At 28.5% G+C, this 12,606-nt stretch overlaps 1 protein-coding gene across 1 annotated transcript; it reads right to left on the bottom strand.

Annotated features, from left to right (window-relative positions):
- Window positions 1-1,772: 1,772 nt before the first annotated feature.
- Window positions 1,773-10,888, bottom strand: CPR14 (cuticular protein 14). The gene is given in 4 exon segments (NM_001270813.1): window positions 1,773-2,188; window positions 3,076-3,353; window positions 4,991-5,124; window positions 10,802-10,888. Coding segments are annotated over 4 exon segments (432 nt in total). The 5' UTR covers window positions 10,817-10,888; the 3' UTR covers window positions 1,773-2,183.
- Between the last annotated feature and the right edge of the window lie 1,718 nt (window positions 10,889-12,606).

Genomic DNA, 12,606 nt, shown 5'->3' on the forward strand with positions numbered 1-12,606 from the left:
AAAATATTAATACATATATTTATATTCAAAATATATTTTTTCATGATCGATTCTAAAAGTTAGAATAAATATAGGATATTTTGATATACAAAAATTTCGTTTGAAGCTTATTTATTAAAAAAAAATCATAAATAATTTGAATTAGTTAGATAAAGATAGGAATAAAATTCTCATTTTCTTTCTATTTCCCTTCATCTAATATAATTGATTCTCTAAATATCCCACGAATGTTGAATTTAATATCTTCTATAAAAGCATTTAAATGCATTAATAATTCAATATTGACCCATGATTCTAAGAAATTTTATTACATTCTGCTAAATGCAATAAAAAAAAACGTAATATTATCACAATGTGGCTAATCGTATATTACATAATCGCCATTTACCTCGTGGAGATATGGAATATATATGTATATGAATTTTTCTATAGATATTCGAATAATAAAAATTTTACCGTATAATTATATATAATAATTAAGTAATATAAGCATCGACACACATTTAAAAATGTCTACTTTATTTAATAGCTTGGAACGCCATTATTGGCGTTGAAAATGTCTTTCACCTTAGACCTTTTACAAACTTGCTGTTTCGGATTTTCATTGAAGCTTCACTTCACCAAGTTGAACGTATTTGCCATGGAGTTTCGACACGTCTTCTGTCATGTAATCGATACCCTTCAAGCGATAACATTTTCTCCCCCGTGATAATTCTCGTGTTCTGCCGGTAAGCATGAAATTATGTTTGACTTTCGTAACTTTCGGCCCAAGAACGATGTAGTACAAGCGTGTCATTGTAAAATTTAGAACGATAATTGGAACTATTAAATTTTAATAATCGACAATGTTTTTTTTTTTTTGCATGCGAGAAAATTGAAAATAATTTTCATAGTTAATTATATAATTTGTGAAAAAAAATTGAGTAATTTGTGTAATAGACATGAAAAAATTTTGTACATAATTTAACTTATTGTTAAGGATTTCGAAATCAAATTACAATTATTATTTAAAAAATAATTCTGCATGTAATTCTTTAAAATTATACAATAATAAAATGATAATTATTGTTTTCTTTCTTCGAGTTTGATGTTTTATCGTTGATTATAATCAATATCATTAAAGGAAGAAAAAATTATTGTAAATTATATATTTAATTTAATTAGAATTTATAATAAAAATATTAAAATCTTGGTATAAACAAATAATCAAAATATTCGTATAATTTTATTATTAAAATAGATATAAAAATATTTGTAGAAAATACTTAAATATGAATTTTGTATTTTCTCAAATAATATTTTTGTTAGTAAATTATTTTAAAATTATCTTAATTATTTTGTCACATTATGTTAAGTATCAAAATCAAATTAGAATCTTTTATCTTTCGATTTAATTATATAATTGAGAAAAGTTTATTAATTTTAATGAAAAAATGAAGCAAAATAGTAAAAGAATTCCTTTTTTCATTAAATATATATATAGATTCAAGATGGCGATTGTTGCATCTGTACTTAATCTCATTACTCTCTTGATGTAGCGCCATTTTTTTTGAATTAATGAAATTGAAAAATAAATAATTTTAATTCAACGATAAGATAGTTCAATTAGAAGGATTTTTGAAGAATTATATATAAAGAAAAAATAAAAAATCTTATAATTATTTTATATTTTTGTTAATTTTATTATTTTCTTGCTACGCTTTATATATTTATTTGTACCAATCGTATAGAGGAAAGGAGACAATAGAAAGATGAAGAAAAAAAAAGAATACTTTTCGGCAAAACGCTTTTTATTTATATACAAAAATCACAAGTTAAAAGTATACGTATAATATATACTATCGACGCTCGATACGTGTCCTCGCAGCTGCGATAGCGTCGTCATTTTTTCGCGTTTTACGTTTGTGAAAGCAGCGTGCGCGCATCGGCACGATCCTGTCGTAAACTGTTGAACAGTGCGCATTACTTTCATCTATACAGGTAAGATAAAGAATCTCGAAATATACAGTTATTATATACCGGCTGGCTCTCGCCTTAATTTTTTTTTTTTCTGTTACATATAATCCTAGATTAATATACCACACTATATTTATTTTTATGGTCGCATCGGAGGCTCAGGGTCGGTTCTGTCCATGGCAAGCTAGCTCGAAATCAGGTCACGTTTGAGGTATTGGTTGGGCTGATTAACCTGTGGGACGGGAATACTGTTAATTGTAAGAAAATAGTTTCGTGTTCGTTAACGTAATTCCTGGTAGAATTTCTGTGTTTCATTTGTAGAACGAGCAAAAAAGCACATTAGCAGGAAACAAAATGGCGCGATTAATATTAATTATAATATTAATTATTTGATATTTACTATCATTTCCTTTTTTTTATAAATAAACATTTACTAGAAAATGAATTTATATATACTTATTACTATTTATTATAATTTATTTTATTTAATTGCCTAATTTATTTTCGATCATATATATATATATATATATTAGAAATTTGATTTTAATTATTGTTAAAACAACAAAAAGAAGAAGAAGAATTAGAAATTTAATTTTGATAAATATTACATTGATTTGAAAATAAAATACGATACATATACAGGAAAAATTTTGTATTGAAAATTTAAAATTTGAATTGAGATATCGAATAATTTGTAATTTACTGTATAAAAAATGAAGATTAGAAATTATCTTTTCCTATAAAACTTATATTTTAAAATATTTGAAAAAACTAGCGTAAAATTAATCCAATCTCGAAATCAATTTTTAATTAATATATTTGATAAGAGTAATCTGATATCAATAATTTTTATTTTTAGAATAATTCATAGAAATACCTTCTGTCAGATTCATTCTTCGTAAGAAAATGAATTTTAATTAGTTTCTAAATTTTTAAACATTACTTCTATTTAAAAAAAATAATCATTTTCCAGTTAAAATTCCCAATTTCCAAAAACTGAAATTATTTTATGTATTTTATATTGCTTCCTTCTCCTGCTTAATGCATCATTCATTCTCAAATAGATTAAAGAAATAAACCACGAGTGAAGATCGATTTAATCTATCGCTTATCACGTACCTCGGCCAGGCGGTCGTGGTTGGCCACCATCATCCTCTTCTGGATGAGCCGCGTTCCACTCGAGCGCCCTTTGAATCTCTGGAGGTATCGGTGGTGCCGTGGGGATATGAGAACCTTGCACTTGGAAGCCATTCTCGTCGGCTACATACGTGATACTAACTTGCTGGCCATCAGGCGCCGTGTAAGAGTCAGAGCCTTGCGAGACCACCGGTGTCTCGTTGTCTACCTGTTTAGGCTGTCCTGATTCCTGGTGGCTGATCCCATTGCTTGTCTCGAAGCTGAATAACAATTATTCAAAGTAAAATATTTTTAAATTGTAAAATCTTTGATTTAAAATATTTTCAATGTATCAAGATAGAAACTATGTATGTTTAATTATGTCAATGTATATTTATGTATGTCAAATAATAGGTTACGTTAATGGATTAGGTTAATATATTTTTGTTCTTATTTAAATATTTTTTTTCAAATTTACTTTTTATTCGATTACTTTCTTTTCGTATGAATTAATAATAAAAGAAAAAGTAAAGATAATTTTATCATTTTTTAATGTTACTTTTGATAAAAAGTATTATTTATGTAATAATAATTTGTAAAAGATGAAATCCATATATTTTGTATTTATTTATAGCCTTAATATGTTGTAGGAATATTTTAAGAAATGATAAAAAGAAATTTATAATTTCTAAAATGAAAGATACGTAAGAATTAATACACTGATTGCATACATAAAATAATAATTAAAACAAAATATTTAAAATAATTATTGCACAAAAATAATCATTGTTAATAACTGATATTCAGGTAACAAGTAGATATTAATTTTTGAAGAATTATACCTTAATTGACACTTAACGCTGTCTAGTGAAAGCTTCCTTTTCGAAATATTGTACTAATGTTTCATCAGCATTGCATTTAGATTGCATTAGATTCATTAACACGATACTGATACTACACTACCTGATGCCGTATTATCAGATATTCATGCTAAATACACCCGATATTGATAATGTAATTTTGAAATAATCTTCTAAAAGAATACGTTCGATTTTAATACATTATACGTAATTTTATAAATTTCTGATTTTTCTAAATAAATAAAATTTTATGAATTAATATTTAATGAACTTTTAACAAAAAGAATAAATCTAATTAAATAAAATAAAAAAAACTGTTGGAAAATAATCATTATTACTAATTAAATTCTATGGATAAAGGATAAATATTAATTTTTATAAAATTACATTCGAATCGAAATAAAAATAATCGATAAAATATAATTAACAATTGTATATTAAAACTGAACTTATTATAATCGAAAGAAAAACATTCTATCCGGTAGTCATTTCTATCTACACTATGTTCTTATGCAGAACAGAGATTTCAGTGGGCGACAATTGCGGATCATGTGAATAAGCCAGCGTCATTGGACTCAGATACCTGTTATCCTACGTCCATTGTGTTCAACGTCTGTGATTACTTTGCTCGTTGTACGCCCGTGTGGCAGCAACAGGGAGTAAAGGTCTCGTTCCGATTTGTTACATAGTGAAACAGTGGACATTTCAACTTTGAACTCGATTTTCTCTACGTTTTCCGCAAGACTAATTGTAATCCAACTGATTTCGCATGAAACTATACTCAAATGAGATAGAAATGGAAATGAAATTCTCTCATTGAAATGAATTAACGTTATATTAAATATTTTAACTTAATATAAAATGGAATTTAACACGATGATTCAATTTAAATTAATTTGAGACACTTGAAGATTCTTCTTATCGTGTCTGGATATTCTGTATTTTTTTTAGCATAGAGAATAGAAAAACATTGTCAGTTAATAACGAATTGTAAATATTTTTGCAACAATTTATTTCTTTCTAAGTGGTGCTATATCTAGTGATGTTCGTGTACTTACTTATTGATGTAATTGCCGTCAAAGTTGACTTCCAATTGTTGAGATGTGATCACCGCATCTTTGTCAGCACCACCGCTAGGTCTTTGAGGGGCAGCTAACGTCGCTGTCGTACAAAGTACGACCGCCACTAACGCCTGGAACAATTTTTACTTCTCGTCAGGATGACACAAAAATATTCAAATAAGAAAAATAATTAATTAACAAATTTATAGGTCATGAAGATAATTCGTTTAATAAAAATCACATTATCATAATACAATTTCTACTCATAAAACATCCTAATTTAATACTTAAGCTATATACGAAAAAATTATCAAATGTTTATAAATCTTAATTATTTAAAATATAAAATATCTGAAAAAAAAATGGTTACAAAACAACACAATTGGAATGATACTGGCTGCGATATATGAACCGTGCAAATCAAATCCATAATCGTATCTCTCTGGTGCGAATTACACAGAGAATGTCATTGAAAACAAGCGTGCAAGCGAATCAGCATCGTTCTCGAATAGAATTCGCGCCAATTAAGCTTAATTGGAATTTGGAGTTTTTTTAAATCTCGGGGGGATTGTTCCTCGTGACTGACAAAGCGAGGGTGGGAAATCCGTGGACCACGAGAAATGCCGATCCCTAACACCATTTACAAAACCTTTCGTTCAAATATTCATAGAATTCGTGAAAGTAACGCTTCGCGGCGATAGCGTGGCGCGGTTGCAAAGGGCAAGCGAGGATGATAATGCCTGGAGACTGCACGACACGCGGTTACATCAGTTGCAAATGACATTATGAAATACAGCGTAATGGTAGGACGAAAGTGGTACCCGTGTAATGTGCCCGTTTTTCTCCTCACGACCGTGGAACGTGTAATTTCATTCAAGAATCCCAACAGCCGTGAATCTATTTGCCCAAAGAAAAATTCGCGCCCTAAATGTCAACTTGATCAGATCGCTTTTCGTCGATGACTTTTATCGACCATAAGTATGTGGATAAAGGATCACGATCCGAGCTCTAGGTATTTTTAAGGTGGTTTAAATTGATAGTACAAGAGAAACAATTTCATTTTTAAAGTTGTAACCAATTCTGAATGCGAAATTTTATTCGAAATGTTATCACATAAAGTTTAAAGACTTCATTTTGTATCATAAGTGTATTTTCTACTTTTCTAAATTAAAGATTTGAAAAAATAATTACAAATTATGTTTCAATTGTATTTATGAAATTTTCTTTGTAAGAAAATAGTAACAATTTTTAAATATTCTGAGATTGCTGCAATATTTTTTAAAATTGATTAAGTAAATTAAGTATCATCCAATCTGGTGTTAATCTTAAAATTTACTATCGAGCTCAAAATCGGACGAATTTCCAAAAAAATACGTTTCAAGAAAAATAAAAATTTTCCTGTTAACTAAATTTTCCTTCTATTGCATGCGAATGACAAAGTAACCGGCCAAAGATCGGATTGCGCGTATCCCTTAATCCAGTCCATAACGTGTTTCTAATTACCAATTACGTGCAACAGCGCCACATCAATGGAACGTTATACGGGACGAGATTTCATTCTCGTAACAATGTAATCGATATTTCGATTCTCCTTGACCGTATGACCGAGCTGGAACAAGTGATCGCTTCCTACGTGTCGTGTTCGCCGCACAGACAATGGAACGCGAGGAAGGCCAAGAGAATCCAGTCACCAACCAGTGGCGAAGAATAGGACAAGGAAGGAAATCGGAGAGGCCTACCTGAGGATACAAGCGGACGTAGCTTATCGTGATTTCTCTTGATCCAAGTCGATTGTTTTTTCGTAATTTTCGGATATAAAACTCTCGAGAGTGGATGGTATCTTTTTGCATTGCACGATTTATTTTATCATATAGGAAAATATTTATTCTTAGATAGTTACTTTCAATTTATCAATTCAGAAATTTAGTCTCAACGGAATGTCTATTAAGAAAAATTTCTTAAGATTCTTTTTTCGACATATTTTTGAGAATATTTAAAAAAGAAAAAATGTTGCAATTATTCTTGAAAGATAGTTTTAAAATAAATGAAATAAATCTAGAATAAATTAAATAGATCGTTACTTGATATTAAAATATCATGGGCATCAATTATAATGTATAATTCAACACGAAAACGACAAAAAGTGGTAAGTTTCACAAGTGTCCCGAAAGTGAAGTTAAATACCGGTGGCTGTAATGACGCACTATCCATCGACTCTTCTCAACGTGCAATCAGACGGATTATGAAAGAAGTGTAGAGATGCGGAGGCGCATCTTCTTTTTATTTATTAAGGTCAAACGATTATCGTGGGGAGACACTGTCTGAGAGATATGCCGACAAGTTTCGATACGTTCGAACGTTGATTGTCAATTTCGCTCTTCCGTCGTGGCAGTAGAGGTAACGATATTGGTACATATTGGGTTTGAAATCGAAAATCTAACTCGAAACTATTTTCTGCCTTCGACGATGGTAACTTTTTCCTCGTTTTTCCTATATTTTTTTCCTTTTTACGTTTAATCTGTGTTTTTAGGATGAATATACAGGGTGTTAATATATTTGTGGAATATCTTTGAAAATTCGATTTTACAAGAATTGCTAAAACGAAAATATTGGCTTATTTATTGAGTTATAAAACTTAGAAGTAATCTAAAAAACTAATTTATTAAATAAACCTTTACCTGATATTTTACTGTCAATTTTTTTATATTCTAGAATCTAGATTTATAGTATTTTTATATTTCTAGAATCTAGATTTATAAAGGAATTCTGTATATATTAACATTATGTAAATACACATCTTTTTATCTTTTCATTAGTATATTTTACTCGTTTTTAATTGAAGATAATATTATATTGCAAAAGAATTTTATTTGAATCGATGAAAATGTATTGCTTTTTAAAGATATAATATGCTAAAAATTCTAAGTCAAGTTTGATAAATAAATAAATATTGCAATATTATGAAATATTTTAATGTTATTTTCTCTTTCAATAAATTTTAAATATTTTCTATATCGAAATATAGAAGATTTATTAATAATATTTCAACATTATTTGTGAAACTTTTTTCTCTCTTTTTCTATCTTAACGCTTTATTTCAAGTATTGCTCTTTTAGTAATGGTCTATGTATGTGCAAACATTAAAGCTAATTAAATCTACTTCGAAACAAGTAAAGCTATTATCTTCTTGTCATAATATGCAATCATTTGCAATCTCGGATGCGGAAGGATAATTTCATGTTATCGAAACTGGTGAGAAATTTTAACGTTTGTTATAAACATATATATAACGTTTGTATAAACAGTTATTAGTCTTCAAGAAATAAATTCCTCGACAATTCAAATTTTGAGTTTCAATTTACTTTAAAAAAACAGATTTGTCAATTTACTTGAGATTCAAATTTATAGAATTATAGATTTATAGAATTTAATCTTTTTAATTTATTTTAATTAAAGTAAAATAAATTATAAAAAAATTATTTTCTATTACAGATTAAACTAAATTTTTCAAAAATTTAAAAATTGTCTTTATAAAAAAAATGAGATAAAATTTACTTAACAGTAAATAATACATAATTAGTAATAAATAATATATAATTATAAAATTATAAATATAAAATATTTATAAAAGAAATACAAATCTTATTATCCAATGAAATAGAATGCCTTCTCTTTGAACAAAAAATTATTATATTTTTAAAATTATTATTATTTTTTTTTGTTCTTTATTTCTTGTTTAATATTCTTGTTTAATATTTGTTTAACTCGTTACTGCTCTACTGAATGATGGAACAAAATGACACAATTGGAATCCATTGTACACGAAAATATTCGTTTATGTCACGTTTTATTCCATTGCAATTGTCCTACCTCGAAGAAAAAGGTGTCGACACGAGTATAACATGACGCAATCGCGCTAGTCGTTCGTCGCTCGTAATTGTTATGATAATTCTATTCTTAATTTCACGCCTGTCCTCTGTTCCCTCGTTCGAATTCCGTTAATTTTGATTGTATGCAATCGCAACACCGATCTTCGAACGCCTCCTCTCTTAACACTGCATCGAGAAAGAATCATCGATTTGAAAAATGAGATACGCTTGCAGCGTAAAAGAAAAGAATAACCTAACCTAATCTCTCGTAAAAAAATTTTATTTCGATTCTAGTAGTAACATTTTTGTAATTTTCAAAAAGAAAAAAGAAATTTTGAAGCGTTTATCGAATCATTAGTAAAATATTATATTTAATTCCGTTAATGGAATATATTTGCAATTCAATTCGATTAACATGTTCGTCGTTACAAGAATATAGGTTATGTAAAATTTTTACGATTTATCGCGCGAACGAAGAAGGAAGGTCAATTCTTCTTTCACTAAAAAAAAAAAAAAAAAAAATTTTCTACGAGTGTAATATTTCTGTAATATACATAAGAGAATGTAAGTATGTTAAGATGTCTTTAGCTCATTGCTAATAAGGGAATAATGAAAACACTGATTCGCCACGGAGGAAAGGGAAAAGTTGTATCTGCAATGCGAATGACATAACGATAAATCGTATAAGCAAGTAATAATCGATTTTAAAATTATTCTGATGCAATGTCTAATTCAAAAATTACACGGAGAAAGGATATAAATAATTTTTTTTTCGATATACGAGACATTCGTGTATGAGATTTTTGAAATACATGAGAAACCAATTTTGATTTATTTGTCTTATTATTTCCGTGATATATCGAAGCAAAAATTTTAAATATTCACGCAATTAAATTTATTTTATTGCTAATATAAAAAAAGTATTAAAAGTATTAAAGTTTGTTATGTTCCATTATTTCTCAAAACTAAATTTCTCAAATTCTTATCTTCTCTCTAAAAATATACAAAAAATTTTGTAAAATAAAGTGTAATTTTCGAAATAGCGAGAAAGAGATTAAATCTTTTTTACATCTACATTGAATCAATTCACAAAAGAAGAAAAGATTTCATTATCACAATTCACGAAGTATCGAATTTCGGCGGCAACTTCAATTTTGAAAGACAATATCTCACGAGCACGATTACATTTCGTGTCGTACAATTTTTTTGAAAACACGCATTGATAAGAAAAAGCGTTCCGTTGTCGCGTTACACACGCATTTCGTGTTTATCTCGCGCCTTTTCAGCTAAATTTCATAACGACACAACATCGAGAATAAAGCGAAACATTATCACATTCGTGCAGCGCGATACGAGAGAGGAAAAAAAAAATAGGAAAGATGAAACAAAATTGCACGATACGAAACACGATATTACATCAGTCGAAACAAGCTTGAACCGCATTCGCTATTTCTTCTTCGCGCGAAATAACTATTTCTATCATTAACATAAAATTATCAAATGTTTACTCATTGAATAACTGCAAATAAAAATTCAAAGTAATCGGACAAGAAAAGAATTTGATACTCCGTATATTCCGAACTATTCATAGTTTAAAAAAAAAAATCGCATAAAATGGAATTAAAAATATTTAATTTAACAATCAAAACACTCTTACTTTCGAGCAATATCTCGATATCCACGAATCTTCCTCTATACCGTTAAATTAAAAACGTTAAAGTAAGAGAGAAAATGCGCATGCGATATCGCGAAAATATTTTGTCCCGTAGCCAGCGCGTATCAAAACTGTCTCGTTACGATTAACACCGATTGCAATTCACGGCCGGAGTCGGTGGCGGGTTTCAAGGGTTCAACTCGAAGGATTTAACTTTCCGTGTGAAATTCTCGCGGGCTACTGTGTCATACGTACGCGTGCCTTACTACTCTACTGAGTACCTACCTTGATAGTGAACATAATCTCTCTCTCTGTCACACGGACACCGGCGATGAAGCGGTTAGGATGCAGATGGGTTGGTACTTGTGCTTCTTCGTCAGATGCTTCGCCTCTTTATATACACGACCGTAGCAACGTGGTGCAGTGAAAGGGGTCATCCCTGCCCTCTTCACAATGCACTTCTTCTGACCAGTGCATCTTCGGAAAAATGTGTTCGGATGAATCGGAGAATAGAGATTTTTCATCGTGACACGTGATACGCATAAGGATTGGCCCAGGATACGTACGTTTGATTTTCATGGTAATTAATTTCGTGGATATTTTTATATACATATATATATTTCTTTTTTTCACGTTACACTGGATAGATTATGAATGTTCGACTCATATTTGTATTTTTCACGTTGTCACGGAAGAAGAATCGATATAGCTCACAAAGTTCAAACGTTTCGAGAAAGAGACAGAAATCAAAAGGCGATTTGTTTTTATAAATTGGAATTTCCTCCGGTATAATCGAACATAAGAGTTTCTTTTTATATTTATATAATTTTTGCTGGTTGTTTAAAGCGATTAATGTGATAAATGATTTAATCAAAGTTGAATATATAGGGAAAATTTGTGTCCAATAATTAAAGCGCTAAAGATAGTCTAAAGAGCGTAATGAAATGAAATTTTATTTATTTGCGCTTAATATATAGATATTGAAGGCTGTAGAAGAAATTGTAAATAAAGAGAAATTTGAAATGGGAAATTCAGAGATGTTTTTCGAAAATAAGATAAAGAATATATTTGAATAATTGAAGAACGAATATGAAATATATGAAAAGTAAAAATTAACAAATTTTTTTTATTAAATAAAAATATGTTGTAAATAAACTGTCTCTACAATGAAGCTGAAGATAAGATCATTATAAAACGAGCCGAAACTCGATATTCTTTTTTAAACAAAATAAAAAATATATTTGTAACAAAATTATAAAATATGGTATAAAAATTCTAATAAATTATAATTCTCTAAAGACAATGAAGAAAAATATATATTTATATTATATATATATATTATATATAATTATATTATATTTATATTATATTTATATATATAAGAAGAAATTGAAAATACACAAGCAATTGTTCAATTTCAATTTTTTCAATTTTATTGTACAACGATTATAAATGGAAAATGCAATAGTGTAACAATAATAGAAATCACATCAGATATAAAAGAACTAGGAAGATAATTGCCATTTGTTACAAGGCTCTACCGGATATTTGTTGAGAATTTTTATAAAGTCGAACAAAACATGCTATGATTGAATGTATAAAGGGATGCAGTGTCTAGGTCGCGTACAATTGTGTTAGGTTCGATTATACCGGAGGAAATCTTCGTTTCCTTGAATCGTTTGTACATACGCACAACTCATGACACATTGCATTAAACGTAGGTATATTTGAGTTATACCGTGTCATTTATTAAAACTATGTTTACTTGATGCAACATTAATTTCCTTCAAATGTAATCTTCGCACCTTTAAAACCTTTTTGCGAAATTAAAATTCAAAGCAGTATATTAACATTTTAATAATAATAAGAAAAAATATCGTTATTCTAATTTTTGCACGAAACGTTAATACATATTTTGCACAGGATTTTGTTAATAATCTATTTGAAATGACAATTATAGATTCCTTTATATTTAATGTTAAATAAAACTCTCTGATAACATATAAAGTGAAAGTCTTTTATTAGTAGAAACGATATATAGTCTTTCTATAGAACTATTTATATCTACTATTTAATGTAATTCTTAGAAT

The sequence above is a fragment of the Apis mellifera genome, linkage group LG2 (genome assembly GCF_003254395.2).
Source record: "Apis mellifera strain DH4 linkage group LG2, Amel_HAv3.1, whole genome shotgun sequence".
Taxonomy (NCBI): Eukaryota; Metazoa; Arthropoda; class Insecta; order Hymenoptera; family Apidae; genus Apis; species Apis mellifera.